Source organism: Plodia interpunctella, chromosome 6 (assembly GCF_027563975.2).
Source record: "Plodia interpunctella isolate USDA-ARS_2022_Savannah chromosome 6, ilPloInte3.2, whole genome shotgun sequence".
Classification (NCBI taxonomy): domain Eukaryota; kingdom Metazoa; phylum Arthropoda; class Insecta; order Lepidoptera; family Pyralidae; genus Plodia; species Plodia interpunctella.
The window spans coordinates 9,324,549-9,341,337 of record NC_071299.1 but is presented as its reverse complement, the minus strand read 5'-3'; the positions used below and the strand labels follow the sequence as shown (position 1 = coordinate 9,341,337).

The following is a 16,789-nucleotide window of genomic DNA, read 5'->3' as shown; positions in this document are numbered from 1 at the left end:
TGGGTTTTGGGGATGAAGTGTGTACAGCTTTGAGGCATCGTAAGAGGGAAAATCATAGTTTAGAAGAGGATGAAGTGCAGAAATTGATTCAAAAAGGACATTCAAAAAGGGCGCCAACAACCGGCGCCTGCGCGTCTGTCTCATACTCACTGTTGTCTGTCTCACTTTCGGACCCATGTGGGGTAAGAACTTATCACCCTATATAAATATATATTTAAAAAAAATACTCTATAATGATGAGTCTGACTTTATTCTAAACCGTGTTTTCGGTTTCATTTAGTTTTAACATATATTATTTTATAATAATTAGTTTTAGACTAATAAGTCTAAAACTAATTATAATTAATAATTCACTTATAATAAGTGAATTATTGTATTATATAAACGGTCAGCTCTTTTCTTGCATATGAAATGATGCCAAATGTATGTGCTAATCACAGTAATACTATTACAATATATAATATTATATCATAAGATTTTCCTGTTTGAAAAATACGCAACAGCAGTCAACCAAACAACCAACATTATTGTCCCAGAATACGTATGAAATTGTCGTATAATTTACTATGAATCACGTTAGGTAATTGATGAAACAGCTTGATATCGAGTCAAAACAACATAAATTGACCGAGCACCTATTGCTATCGGATATTCCTAATTTGGCTTTACCATTAGACTTTACCCACTGGACTGGACTTTTGAAATAGAGTATAATAGTTAAAAAATATATATTTTACACACGATTTCCGAAATTGTTTCAAACTTCAATAGGCGCGTGGACAATGTAAAAGAACTCCAATGGTTACTTTTTGCTTTTGGGTGGAATCTAGAATCATCCATTGGGGATTAACCAACAATAATATGACTATAATGTGACAATGATATGTCCATTTATGTGTACATTTCATAACATTTAAAAATAGATTTCTTATGTCGATGTAGGTATTTTTTATCGATAAATAGGGGAAAATCCAACCATTAGTTTCATAGTATCAACGAGTTTAGTTAACGTTACGTAACATTGAAGTTGACTGTCACCTATGTGACAGTGATATGAATATATTCAGATGAGTGAACATGTTCCCGGTTTCTTCCCAACAATTGAACGTCGGAGTCCAGGGTCCGCTGTCCTAATACATTGTCTTCGACAGTTCGCAGGGTCGTCGGCTTCCATAGATGGCAGACTATTGTCACGCATATCATCCCTGACGATATGAAGCCAACAACAATTATTTCTTGGGTTTGCCCCTTCTGCCAGGGCCAGATGAGAGTGGCATAGCCAAATATTTGTTACCAACGTAATTTGCCGGGCTATATAATACGTGGCTGTCATAAACAGTATAGTGCAGTACAATGTTGTGAGAATCCAGCGTTGGAATCATTAAACATTGGCAATGTATGGGCGACATTCTTGTATGTTTGAAAACAAACATTTCACTCTCCTTTTTCTTGAGTCGATTTCCTGTTCGGCTGTCTTTCTCTTAGTGTCGCTTTCACTGGATGTTTTTTATTATTTCATTTAATTTTTATTGCACAATTTAGAAGTTAACAATATGTGGACTTGTTGCCTTAAAGCGTTTTCTATCGAGTCAGATCAGTCGAGCCTTTAAAATTATTATATTACATAATTAAAATTATATATTATTATAATGTATTCATTTAAGATGTGTGCTCTTGTGTATCTTGATGGGTTTTTGAGAGAATTTAATAAAAGGATCTTGGTTTCGTCATCACCAAATTGACATTATGAAGTATCTAATAATGCTCATGTCTTTAGTTTTGTTAATTGATGTCTTTGTGGAAAAGGCTGTGGTGAAGTTAGTTGCGCCGATTCATCTTCAACTGCGCTTTGCAAGTCGGCAGTAGACATAGTTTAAGCATTTTTTTTACGTCAATAAGTGACGTATATCATCCTAAATAGAATAAAGAATTTTGAATTAGAATTTTCTGTTGAAAACAGGCACAAATATTGTAAAATTAAAAACAGTTTTTGAACTCAGCACTTGGCTGTCACAAAAGGCCACTTAATAACGCTTTCAAGTGTCTGTGTGTTTGCCGAAACTTGTTTAGTCGGTGTCAAACACAAAGTTTACGTAAACATGTAACAGTAAATTCGTGCATATCATATTGGAAAGGTGAACATAAGTGTAGACCGCCTGTCTAAGTTACGCGTTACGTGCACGTTTTTTTATTTTATTTTATTTGCGAAACATACAATCGCTTTACATATAAAAATTACAATAAAATAAAACATGTATCAGTAAAGATTCTACGTAAACTTTTCCATTTTCTACCATCCAGTTATATTAAGAGACAAGACAAGATACGAAATTGTAAAAAATATGCAATATATGATTATATAAATCCATTACAAATGAATTATTTTTGACTTTTCCATCGGATTTTTTACTCTATGTTGCCAGGAGTGTAAATTCAGATTTTTAATCAGATTTAGACTTTTCAATCAGAAAATGAACTCTAATTTAGATATGTAACATATGCCACCAATATATAACTTGGCGTTTGGGAAAGTCCAAATATCGCTACAAAATGTGCTCTGTTTTTTGTTAGATATTAATGTGATTCTATAATTTTAAGATTTTTTAAAGAGCCATCAAATATTTTAATCAAAATTTTGTGCGATTGCCTGTTTCATAAAAAAACGTGACTCGTATGAGTTATGCAGTCGGTGTGTACCGATCTTAAAATTGTATTGCGGCGGCGTTTCAATACCAATGTTTTTTTCGCTAAAAGAATGGATTAGAATTTATTTTTAATTAATTTTCTACTTTCTGTTGAATTTTTCCCGCGGGAACAGGCGAAGTTACTTTATTACAAAATTATCCCTATTTGATATTTCCACCATGATAAAATGTACAAAAAAATCTTAATATTCTTCCATTGCGAAAAATCTACTGGGAAAAACCGGTCCAAACAAAATCGTTGAATCATTCACAGTCTACGATTTTGTTTGAGTAAAAGATTAAAATAAAATAATATATTAATTATATAAATTAATTATTTTTTTCTTTTTCTTTTTTAACTTCCTTTTTCTAAATCTTATTATAAATAAAACATATATGACTCCACAGACATATTTAGAACACCGATAAAATTGTATTAAGCAATTTTAAATCACCTAACCTACCAGGTGCGTAGCGGGGCATGCCTAAATGTGTGTATGAAGATAGAAACGGTGGAATTGAAACAAGCCGTGAACAATGGTCGGATTCCGCCGACTGAACATTTGTGTGACAAACAGCGCCGCATTGCGCTGTGTGGACACTCGGGAACGGGCGCATACATCAGAACAGTATGACACCCCAGCAACTCAGATTATTCCGCTTGTCCCCCACGACTTCGTCACATTGAGAGACAGATAGATAAAACATTTATTTGTAAAACAACAACACTATCGTGTTTTTAGTCTGGTTGTCATTTTGTTGTCATTTTGGAAAAGGAATTAACAAAATCTGGTCGTGAAGATATGGTCATCAGAATAATGTCTCAGAATTATGTTCATCTTCATCATCAACATATTGTAATTAATTCTTATAGAGGGATAACAAGATTAAATATTTCTTGTTCGCTCCTTTGATATCAAAACTATGGGACAATAGGGATAACTGATAACGAATAAATGTTTCCTGTTCGCTTCCAATTTTAGTGGAGAACAACAGGAACGCTTGACAAAAACGTTTCCTGTTGGCCCCCGTGGGGGCGAGAACGTAGAGGACAAGCGGAATAGCCCCACAGTTCAGGAATTAATGTCGTGAAGAGAATACGCAGTGTTTAGACATGGTTAAGTTGCAATTATCAGTCAAGTGACTATAAGCGGTGTTGCTGCGGTAGTGGTTGGGTGGTTAAGACGCCCGGCTGTGTAAATTATATTCTACTAGCTACTAAATCTTCCTCACAACACTATCTATTGGTGAAAACCGTATGAAAAACCCGTGCAGCATAGTTTTTGAGTTTATTGCGAACAGACAGACAGACGCGGCGGGTGTCTTTGTTTTATAATATGTAAGGATAAGGATAGTTGTAACCAATGAAATAAATGAACTTAATTGGTATTGAAACGCCCCAGGTTTAGGTTACATTAACATTCCTAATAAGGGTTGACCCATAGATAAAAATAATTTCTTTTATCTATGGGTTGACCTCATAGACAAGAATATGTACTAACGTAGTTGACGTCAGGAGATGGCTGGTTGTAAAAACAGCCGGAACGTAAACATTCTAAGATTGATTTTTTATACCCGTACGCGTATTACAAAAAAATCCAAGGCTGCTGTTTTGGAAATTTATTATATAAGAAATTTATTTTTGTAGAATTATTTTCTAAACATATACAGAAATAATCGCAACTTATTTATTTAGTACCTGGCCACCGATATTTTTGTTCAATGTATCTATGAAAATAAAACTAATTTTCATAAATGGAACCTAGCTAATCGATATTTTGCCCCTTAAGCAAACAACGAAACGGTTGTATTTTTTTTTTGGAAAACACGACTCCAATAAAAAGTATATATATAATCATAAATTGTATAGGATTAATTAACGAAGAATTTGCCAAATGTAACCCCAAAATCAACCAATCAATTCCCAAAATCAGTAATTGAAATTGGTTTTGCACATAAAGCTGCCCAAATTTATTCCGAATTCGCCGCTATTACGGCGACATACAGATCCATTCAGGGTATCTTGATGTGCGGTCGACTGTACCTCTAATTGAACGCCCGTTGCAGGTGAATTGAGCATCATGTATATTTTCGCCCGCTACCGGTTCAACTGGGATGAGGTGAAGTACAGCATCTACTCCACGTATAGCCTCATCACGCATTCTATAGGTAAGTGTAATAGATTTTGCCGTGTTACCGCCCTAAAATAGGAATCTACATACTCCCGGGGAAGAATATAAAGCTATAACAGTTGATAGATAACAAAAGCATTAAGTTTTTGATTCTAAATTGTTTGAGCATGAATTTTCAGTTTTTTAGTAAAAATAATTGTACATAAATTCGGATTTATTACCTAAATGTGAAAATATAGGTACAGAAAACTGATTAATAAATGGATCTAATCAAGTAAATCTGATTTTAACTTATGTTATATGTGGTTTAGAATGGGGTGAAACTCACAATACGTACATACACATTACGAAAACACACAATATACTCATTCAGTTACAGCACACCGTCATAATAAATGGCTAGCAACAAAAGCATTGTGCTATTTTAAACAGTAAAAATTATATTTCATTTGGTGCCAAGTCAGAGTCAAGGCCTTTTTTGGGCAAACAGTAAAAAATCTGTCTGTTTATTGTTGATGTTGAACGATGAACAGGTTTTCCTGTTGTTATTTCAATTGAGTAACTTCCTGTCGATCATAGTCTATTTACGTAAATACTGGCTGAAAAAAAAAACGTATTTTATTTTTTTATTTGGCTTATAGATCACAGAAATGGCAAATCCTTTGCTCTGGCTATTTAAAAAAAAATGTACCTAGAGTGTTCCATTTATAAAGTTTATTTTTTGTTGGAAATAATTAATCTTTTACCAATATGACCAATGTCCTCGACGTCTATTATTTTTCCCATTTCACCTCGAAGCACCAATTATTTGTTTGATAGTTTCATAAATATTATATTCTGTAGATATAGAAAGTATCAGGTGGAGTACAAAACCTTGTAATATTTTCATAGCAAATTAGTTGCATAAAGTAATACCAGTTATTGACGTCTAGAGGAAATCATTAGATATATCCTCATTATAATGATTATTAATTTTATTTTTCTCTGCCTGCCACAGGTTACTTTTTACAAGTCTACGAACAGTCTCTTGCATTAGTCTTTCTTCATAGTTGTTTACCTCAGTCTGAGGGTTGTGGTCATTACGTGGAATAAAACACGCACAACGCATTTCTTGCCACTATTTATGGAGTGGTTTCCTGTTGCCTTCTCTATTTCATACACAAGTTGATAGTCTACCAGAGTGCTGGTTCATTATCAACTGGGCTGGCTGAGGTTTTCTTACGACGATGTTTTCCTTCATCGGAAGCTACTGGCGGTTGATGAATACTACTATATATGAGTCAGATTAATATACAAACTCACTATGGTACAAGTAGGATTCGAACCTGGGACCTTCCGTTCACAGGCATCTTAACAATTACACCATCCCGGCTTCAATATAAGCAAAAGCCAGTACCACCCTTCATCGTTACCATTTTTTTTTGTATTAGTAGGATTCCTTTATTTTCAATATATTTTTAAGCAAATTAGAAGCAAAACAAGAAGCGAATATGAGGCTGCTACAAGCAAGGTCACAAAATGTCTAATAACTCTTGCCTTGATCATTCCTAAATTGCAGAAGGGAATCATTGTATTTACATAAAAGGTTGCGATTTAAGTTTACTTTAGTCAGGAGAATGATGACTTTTTTTCTAGGGACTCTGTTCAGTATCAGTGTGTTCAGTAAGAAGCTGAGAGCAGACGACGCGGTTCTGGGGATGGTCTCCGCTGCCAGTAAGATCTGCGGGGCTTTGGTGTTGGCTTTTGCTAGATACGACGTCGAGGTTTATATGAGTGAGTATTATTATACACTACATCAACTTTCTATATTTGTTCTAATGTCTCATTGTTGAGAGACGACCATTGTTTTTTGTATATAAATTTCATAGCAATTAATATACTCATCGTCTAGTTTTTGTGTTTGCACAACAATAGACGCCTTCATCTTCATGTTCTTCACCAAATCACGTTTTAAATGGGGTCGGCGCATAATGATACAACTATAATGAGACCAGGATGGTTGTTAAAAAGGAATTTCATAGATACACAGGTCGTATTAAGTGTACCCAAAGGTTAAACACTATTGTTATGCCTGTCTATGTCTACTATGATTTTTTTAAAGAATTTCCTTTCTTTTGAGGTAAACTCTTTTATGGTTTTGCCAATCCAGTGATAGCTAAAGTGTTCCTTCATTCGTCTACTACTTTACAACAATATTATTATGAGAAACTAGATCTATATCTAGATAAATAATCAGCGCAGTAGGTGTTTCTCCTTTTAAGAGTAGTTGAACGACCATTTGTTTATTTTCTACAAATATAATTTTGTTCAATATTTACAGGCCCACTTGTGGAGATATTGAATGGAACCACCAGTATCGCTCTCAGATCTATCGCATCCAAGCTGGTCTCCTATCAGGAACTAGGTAAGATATGAGTCGATGTTTGTTGATGAACATTGTGATCATCAGTCATTTAAAAGTCCTGTTGGGGCACTGGCTTACCTTTTGGTTGGGACAAGCTAGAAACTGGATGATGCCCTGGGTAGCGCGCTCGGCCTGCGAATAGCGGCTATTAAATCATTTTCTTGGTGCCCAAAAATGTACCATCTCGAGTTCCGGCTTCGGAAGGCACGTTAAGCCGTTGATCTTGGCCGTATTAGCAGTCGTTAAAATCCACTATACTATGTAATACTTTTCAGTTATTTATGTGTCACTATTAGGACTTTGAAGGGTGATGGTTAGTTTGAAGTAATAAAGAATCTTTTGTAACCTGTGTCACTTTGAATGACTACAAATGTACTTTTTTGCAGGCAAAGTGTTCTCTCTATTTGGTGTGGCGGAGACGACGATGCCATTCATCTTCACTCCCCTGTACTCACGCGTGTACATCGCCACCCTCCACGTGTTGCCTGGGGCTGCCTTCCTTATGAGTGTGCTAGCTATGATACCGGTTTTTGTCATATTTGGGTATGTTTTCAGTAATTTTTACCTTCTGTACTCGCGCGTATACATTGTAACTTTCCATGTGTGGATTGGGGCAGCGTTCCTGGTTAGAGTGTAGGCAAGTAGACTATAGTGCCAGTTCTTGTCATATGTGTGGTTAGTTGTTATTCTTACAAGAACTATGTAGGTCCTAGATAGCATTAATCAATCTGATTTTGAAAATGATAGTGGGTCCTGAGCTCCGATGTTGAGGTTTTTTTCAGCCCTAGTGGCTGTGGGGAAAGTGAGAATAAAGAAAGAGAATAGCTAAAAGAATGTCTTCCCAATACAAATGTCGAGCAGAACAAAATGGATTGAATCAGCATTCTCTTCAAAAATATTTGTAGAACGCAACATTTTTTTTATTACTATCTAAAATTTAATACTTAAGCAAGAATATCTCAGCTTTACACTGTTCATTTCCCCTTCATTAAATACTTTATATATATTTTTTTCATTTCAGGTGGTTTTACCAACAGCATAAAAGAGACGAGAAGGAAAAACGATTGAATGTACCCACGGATACTAAACCCAACGGTTTGGAGATTACTGAAGCACCTACACCTATGGATGCGAAGTCAGAGACGATCACGGTGGACAAACTTGAATCCACTACAACAAAACAATAAATATTAGATCCACAATATTGATTGGATCCATATTTATTGCTTCCGTGGCAAAGCTAGATTAAGTATTCTAGAAAATACTTTACGTACAGAGAATAGAAGATAAAATTTGCGTATGTGTGCCAATGGTTTCACAACTAGGGATGCTGATGACCCTGCGAAGTGTAGAGGAAAAAGTAGGAAGGTGAATACTGGGCTTCAACGCAACGGCTGAGGAAGGAACTGGGAAACGTTCAGATCAGAGAGTGAACAGTTGATGAAATTTGATTAGCGGTCATGTTTGACTGTTTGAAGACTGAAGAATTGTTCAATGATTGAGTCATGATTTTGAATACCAGTATCTACCAATTTCTTTCATATTCCATTGCAATAGATGCGACAACACTTTCTTCGATCACATGCATAAATGCACATTTACTGTACATTGAAAAGTATTAAACTAAACCAGTGTCAGTCTTATATACTATATCGTTGGTTTCATGTGATAAGTTAATCTGCTGAGATAATTTCTTCAAGTAAACTGGAATTTTTTTAATGGACTTTAGGTGTATAAGCTTTTTATTTCTTTTATTATGTATGTAAATATTGTTGTAAAGAGAATAATCTAATCATATTGTCCAATTTTTTGTTTTACTTTTTTACAAGTCTAGTTCAACCTACTAATATTTATTATAATAAATGCTAAATTTTGTATATATCCGTGGATATATGTTAGTTGACCACACACACAATCTACGGACGGATTTAGTTGAAATGTCACCTAGGTAAAATATAATCTAAAATAGTATTTCTAGTAATTTTCATAGCTAGTATAATGGATATATAAGCTAATTCCTCATTATCGGTCATACTTTAAAGGCCTGTGTACACCGAACGCGTCTCCAGATTTTAACGCATGTGATCACGCGACCGCGTTTTAATTCCATGTAACAGTGCACCAGAATTCAGTCTGTACGGGCCTTAAACAGTCCGAAACATCTCCAATTTCTGAGAATCAGGGGTAAATTCATCCGGCCACAGAAATAAGTGAGGTGCAGAAGAGAAGTGCAGGCTCAGCTCAAAATGCGGGGCTCTAAACGTATTTTGTATGCAGTTGTGCGCTACAGTATTTTGTAAGCGGTTGCAGAAAATACCGATATTGCAATCAATGTACCTAACTAATATATAACAAATGCTTACATATTCATTACATCAGTGCCTTTGTTAGTTATAATATATTTGTGAGGCTCCTCGGGCAAAGATTCCTCATGGGCGGTTTTCTTAAACGATATTATTTTATTTTTTATTTGTACAATTTCGGAATATTAGATTACAGAAATATAACTAAAAAATCACTGAAAATCAACTATAAGGTACCTTCACATATGAGACGTCACGTTTTATAAATATGGAGTGGAAGAACTGCCACTCCGTATTTATAAAACATAACGTAAATACGATAAACATCGTATTTATGGTGATCTGACAACTAGGTATGCTGAGGAAGTAAGTAGGAAAACGTTCAAATAGAAGAGAATTTTTTTTCTTCACATACTCACCACATTTAAAATGCTTTGTCTCCAAGAAAATCCTTACGAAGTCCATGGCGAGTCATTAGTTGATAAAGGAATGGAAAAAAGAAGATTCAGATCTTCTTTTTACACTTGAGGTTGATGTATTGTCCTATGTTTGGGCCCCGGACAAGCGGGTTTAATTCAATGCGGAACACATACACGATGCAGGTGGGTTTCGCTGCAAATCTGATTTTAGGCGAACACCGTCACTTTCCTACCCAACCTGTCGGTACCGACAACAGCGCAGGTCATTAAGTCAGGAATTTTTGAAAAAATTGTAACAATTTTTTTATTCAAAACTAGTAATTTTGAAAGATTTTTTTTAGTTTCTGTCCTCGTCGAATTGAGTTCATAACATTTCTTTGGCTAAATCGTCATTTCCGTTATATGTACGTCATTGTAATATAGCATTATCATCCCATTTAGATACGCATGCATTGTTTCGGCCCAGTCACTCGATTTTATTATTGTTTATTACCTACTAAATCCTTCAGTATGTGGATTTATTTTAACTGTAAATATTTTATTATGATCATTTAAATATTGCATCCGAATAATTACTTTTAATAACTTTTTCTACTGTCAATAATAAAATTTTATTAGAGCTCGTATGACAGTAATGAATGTATTGTGACATCACGGATTTTGGACTGAAAAAGCATTCGATGATCGTAACATTCAATCATCGTGTTTAATTATTTAAATACCTTTATACATTTAATTTTTTACCGAGTCGAATAGCCAATTATTGCATAAATGTATTGGCTTTAATAAGGTCACTTAGGTTATCTACTAAATTAATTGAAAGGCTTCCTTGCTTGTTAACATATTGATACTTAAAGTTTCACTACGTACAAATATTATAAATGCGAAACTCTGCCTCTCCATTTTAATGAAATTCAGAATAGATATAGTTAAAGACCCGAAGTCAAACATGGACTACCGCGAGCGGAGCTGTGAGCAACAGCTTGTAACTAAATAATTTTTGCTAACGCTACATATTTGTCCACAAGCGACCGTGTTTCAGCGTGGTCTGTTTTAGCTTTCGGATAGATTTATGCTGTCCCTACTTTGTGTCTGCGTGGCTCTGTAATGAAGATGAGTTTTAGTTTTAGGGGGAACGTAAGGGAAAATTACATCAGTATTAGAATATTTTTTAATAGAAAATAACACTTATCTGTGTGGATTTGAAAGAATCTAGGGAAGAAATAGCCGTTATTATATCTGAGCCACTGAGCGAAGTGGAGACGAAAAAGTAGAAGAGATTCTGGGCTGCGACACTCTATGACTGCGAAAGGAATCTGGAAAACGCTCAGATGCGAGGGATATATAAGCCTTTGAAACTGTATAAACAAAGATTGAACCTTTACTTGTAGCAAAACATAAAGTCTTCGTTGTTTTTGTTGACTAAATTGTTTGGCTCGGAAAAAGTTTCATGAAAAATTGTCGATAAATATCCAAAAGATGAAAATTATACTCACCTAATATTATTTTCGAGACATAATTATTTTACTACTTCCAAAATAAAAGCTTCAAGATTTTATATAAGTAAATCTTTATGCCTTAAATTTGTTTCTGTAAATCCAGTGTTACCAGACGTAATAATTACAACGTTTGCAGACAGCAACTTTTGTTCAACAAGCCTCTTATCCGCGACTTTGCTATCAGCAAGATAATGCTCGCGTTAATTATCTGACCCAGACTTATTGCTTGCCGAGCTTAAAGCTTATTCACCACCGATACATGAGAGATAAAGGCATTACTTTAAATTAGTTCAAAAATGCCGAGAGGAATTGAAAATAGTAATCGATACGACACGACGTATGACATCGTGTCATATCAATTACACAGTTACATTGTCGTATCAATTAAACAGAAGGGATAAAGAAGTTTAGAGAGACTTTGGAATAGTTATTAGTTATTATAGGTACTGATAGAGAAAGTAGGCATTTCATGTTGTATCAAACTCATGCCCTGATCAAATGTAACACATGTCTGGCAAAAATGAATGCATTAAGTATAAACTTGTAATGTAAAGCAGAGCACAGATATGGGTGGCGAATACTATAATGATAAAATTATGATAAAATTTAAAAAAAGAATTTCAAAGCTTTTCAAAATTGAAACGATATTTTCAAATTCTATACAGATGCTGCTTTACAACCAGCCAGTTCCTATTCCTAACTCAGAGTCGGCCAAAAACTTAGACAAACGAGCGAGTGCGAGTGAAAAGCGATGTTTTGCTCGCAGTGATTTGCTTAAATCTAAATAATGGTGGCATAACGTACAATTATAAATTCGCCGGTTTTGCCGACTACGGAATTAATACGGACAACTTTCCCGTACTGCTTGTACATGGAAGGGTGATTTTCGTTGCCGAGATTGCGGTAATATAGCGGTATGGAAACGATAATATAACAAGTAATTTTAGCAAATTAAGGCAATTTCACAAACTCAAGAAATAAACCCTGATGTCTAGTACATTTTTTTAAAATAATTTCTTATGCTTCATTTATAAATTTCCCATCGGCCGTCATCGAAACTATATTTCGTTGAACATTCGGTCCTGACTTTGTGGCCGACCGGTCGTCTGACGTTAACCCTCTTGTTGTCAACACATTTTACCCATTACTTATCTCGTACGACAACCAAGGAGGCATACATAATTTCTATTATCGTTGTCAAAATTATCGTTCAGTTGTATATGACCTAATACATTTTAATCAGAGTAACGCATAATTATAGAGAAAGTTTGTATCTGTGGTCTACGTTGGCACATTGCGTTCAAATAATTTGGGGTATTAGGTTTCCCGCAGACCACACAATATTGATCTCAAAAACCCGCGATAGTGGCAAAATAATTTAATTAATACACATCAAAGATATGCCTGTGGCTTCGCCCGCGTGATTTTCCACAGGAGCAGTTATTTTCCGGGATTAAAGGTAACACATGTAGTTTGAAGTACAGAGAAGGACATATCCTTCTCTGTACTTGTCCTTCTCTGTACTTCAAACTACATATGTGCACAATTTCAAGAAGATTGGTTAAGTAGATAAAGCGTGGGGAGGTAACAAATAAACAAATTTACTTTCGCATTTATAATATTAGTTAGGATTAGGATGGTAAATTTTGTTCTGTGGTGTATTGTGGTCAGGTGAGAGAGAGAAAGATATTTATCTCTCTCACCTGAGCGTTTTATTTCCTCCGCCGTAATTAGAGCGTTATTTTCAAAAACTAAAATTTTGAATGAATTTTGAATCACACATTCCGTGTTATATTTAAATACATGTCTCGGAACATCTAATGCTTGTGTAAATTTGAATGCATCAATTTAATAGTCAAACAGACTATGAAACTGGAACGACGAAACGTGTTTTCTAGTGCTATGTTATCTACGTAAATTATAGAGGTTATAAATAGCTTGATCAAAATAAATTCCAATGTTAAAAATAAACTATTAAAAAGAGTAACTATTCATGATTTTATGTTTGGTCATAAAAAAAACATTGTTTCTTTTTTGTACATTTACAAAAATTCATAATTTTAATAACACAAAATATTTTCACATAAATTGTAAAAATACTGAAAAAGTAAAACTAAAGTACAGGGCCCCAGATGTAAACACTCACAAAGGACGCAAGAAATGGACAAAACATTGTAGCATTGATATCTGTTCACTTGAATATTTTGTGTTATCGGTGATAAAGTACGTGCAAATTAATAGTTCTCAAGTTTATAGTCATAGAGGAAATTCAGTGCTTGTTCAACTAATAAGTGCTTCTCCGATGGAGCTGAATTAACGTCGTCTTTATTATCGTAATAACTGCCACCCTGGTTTTATTCGCCCGAGATCTGTCCCGTATCTTCTCTAAGAAAAACATACCTAATTATAATTTGCGGCGTCGTCCTAAGACATCAGGCAGTTGGTTTTTAATGCCAGACTGAATCTTTAGACTCATCTTTTATTTAAATGCATTACACGATTTCTAAAAAAAAAATTAATATCTAAAAGTTATTTATTAGAACCTATGAATTATGTACAAGTACAATGTCGATATCATGCTTTAGAGACGGTTGTTGGTACGGTTGAAAGAGACTTTGATTTATTGAATGTAGATTGAGGGCCTTTCGTAAAACATCGTCACTAGCTTATTTGGATTTCACAAAATCTAATTCCAACTTTCGCAATAATTTTGGAATGTTCACTAAATACCAAGCATAATTTCATAGAATTTCAAGAAGTGGGCCCTCAGACCCTACGCACATTGTAATGTTAAGTTTTTATCATCAGCTACCCTTTTCTACTCACCAATAATTACGCAAAGAAGTCCACCTCCTTCTGCTACTTAACAGCTAACGAGCAAAGCGCATCCCGTCTGTACGTACAGGCTCTTGAACGCAGACGTTAATTTGGACGTCAAGAGGTCCCCCCTTGCCTCGCGCCTCGCCTCGCGAGGCAGTGTGTGAATAGCGCCTCATTAACGTGTTTTACACGTGGTTTTAGATACGACACGAAAATGTACGAATAAATAAAAAAGAAGCGAGTTTCCAGGTCCATTGTCACAGTCCTAGGTGGTAACTTTTGACTACTATTCGAGTACCTATTCTCAATTTGGCATAGTTTATACATATTGTATTTATGACTGTATGAAGCTAAACGCCAATCAAATGGATTCATATCTTCATAGAATTTCAAGTGAAAGTGTTCCCTTAGACAATATATAAATCTGTGCCCTCAGACCACAGGCACATTCTTTTTCAACTAGAATTTGATTTTGTTGCGTGCAATGGTTTCATAAGTCATTCGTTCTCCTCCATCTTCGTAATTACGCGTATTTTCTGCCCATGAGTAACCTGTATACCTATATTTATAAATCGTTTGATTTGCCTAAGATCTGTACAGTGCTTCCCAACATAATTGAAAATTCCGCCTCCGACGAGTATCGTCGGCTCAAAACTGTCGTAATCGCGCATTATTCACTGCGATCATCGTTAATTATTTTCTAAACAGCCTTTAAAATTTCAAAACCTCATTAAGATAGGAGCAGCACATAAAGGGTTTTTGAATAATACAAAAGGTAATTTTCGCTTATTCATTAAATGTAATTAAAAGGGCGTATAATGACGGCGCGCGGAATTAATAACATGCAAAATAATGGTGCAAACCTGTGGTTCTCAATGTAAAGAATCTCTTTTACACACTCTGGACTAAGCACAGCTGCAGTTTACCTATTTTTTTGGTCTTTATTTTTCACAAAATTCCTTTTAACGATAAATTTTTAGTATTGTTTTTATTCCCGCTCGATTCCAGAATGTTTTCGTTTCGTTATTATTTTCAAAAATTTTTTAGTACAAAATATTACTCAAGTGGGTTAAGCAATTAATTTAAGACCTATTTTAAAGCTGCAAAATAAAATAAAAGCTATGTATACCTTTGACTATAAGACTTCCTTTACGTAGGCCAACTTTCATATAATAGAAATATCAATTGAAATATAAATACATACACTAAATTACACAAATACTCTATAATAAAGTCACAGGTATTGGGGGGAATAAATAAACTTAATGATTAATCTTTTAAAAATGGTTAATTGTAAAAATATCAGACGCTGACGTTTGAGTATTGCAATATCAAAGTGTAACATCGAGCCATTCATATTATTTTTTATCATTTATTAATTAAGTTTGAGAAGCACTGTTGAAGATGTTCTTACTCAGCGTGAGGGCTTAACTCGTTAGGAAATATCCCCCCGCATAGATGGGGGTATGTAGTTCCTATATTGTATTAAGATAACATATTGGATCAATCAAATAGTTTCGCAGTTACGGAGAATATGGCTTGGTAAGATGCATAATATCAAATTACGCAATAGTTCGTTGATATTCCGAGTACATGTCGTAGTAAACGTCGAGTAAAGGCATCCGTTTAACATAAGTTAATGTTCGTTCCGGTCTACTTTAGTCTTTGACGTCAAGATCTTTCCTTGAATTCCTGTAATCTGTGAGTGATTTGTGAATAAAGGACGGAAGTAACAAGACACATGAGTTAATAAGATTTATTTCTTCTGTTTAGTTAAAAAAAGAAAGGTTGACTGTTGTGTAATGTCTTTTTATCAAAGTCAACAAGAGTTATGAATCCACAAGCCATATCCAAGCAGTCAAAAGTGGAAATGCATTTATCAAAAGGTCAGCCAAGAGAAATGTCATTTAACAAAAGTCGGATACTTGGCGTCGTGTGTATTTAAGTACTTTTTTAATTTAAAAAATAATACTTCGTTGTGTTTAAATGTTTATCTTAGAAATATGATTTGATCATTATAACCTTTATCCCAATGTTACTACGAGGAGCTGAGGTACTGCGAGTGTGGTGAAACTGTTAAGCCAGAAATGTTTGGCATTCACTATGAGACCACACTCTGTGCCTACGTAATATGATACTTGTGTGACTTATTGAAAATGTTTTTTTTATGTGAAAATTTCTTAAGCTTCGTTGTGCATTTTTTGTGATGGGTATGTTAAATTCGCATCAAGAAGACACGTGACACATACAGAAAATTCGTAAGACGTCAAAAATGCACAATGTTAATATTCAAGTTTTGACTTGTGTTTCTATTTTATTTTATTAAACACTGACTTCAATTGGTCGGCGATTGCACTTATTGACAACTAGTGGAACGTCTCGGCTTCGCTCGGGTAAAACCATAATTTATGAAGTATGTTACTCTTGAAGGCTTTGTCAGTCTCTGTACCAAATTTTATGAAAATCGCTTCAATAGCTTTTTATTCATTACAAACAAACAAAAACTATACAAACCTTTTTTAAAAATA

At 34.6% G+C, this 16,789-nt stretch overlaps 1 protein-coding gene across 1 annotated transcript; it reads left to right on the top strand.

The window, feature by feature from the left end:
* The first annotated feature begins 104 nt into the window (after window positions 1-104).
* On the top strand, window positions 105-9,171 carry LOC128670958 (uncharacterized). Its single transcript, XM_053746997.2, has 6 exons — window positions 105-182; window positions 4,752-4,853; window positions 6,452-6,589; window positions 7,137-7,220; window positions 7,607-7,763; window positions 8,242-9,171. Exons 1-6 carry the CDS (start codon window positions 176-178, stop codon window positions 8,405-8,407), a joined length of 654 nt encoding a protein of 217 aa, XP_053602972.1. The 5' UTR covers window positions 105-175; the 3' UTR covers window positions 8,408-9,171.
* The last annotated feature ends 7,618 nt before the right edge of the window (window positions 9,172-16,789 follow it).

Coding starts and splice junctions, on each gene's coding strand:
- LOC128670958 (XM_053746997.2), top strand. Junction 4,854..6,451: donor CCTCATCACGCATTCTATAG/GTAAGTGTAATA, acceptor CTTTTTTTCTAG/GGACTCTGTTCAGTATCAGT. Junction 7,221..7,606: donor GGTCTCCTATCAGGAACTAG/GTAAGATATGAG, acceptor ACTTTTTTGCAG/GCAAAGTGTTCTCTCTATTT.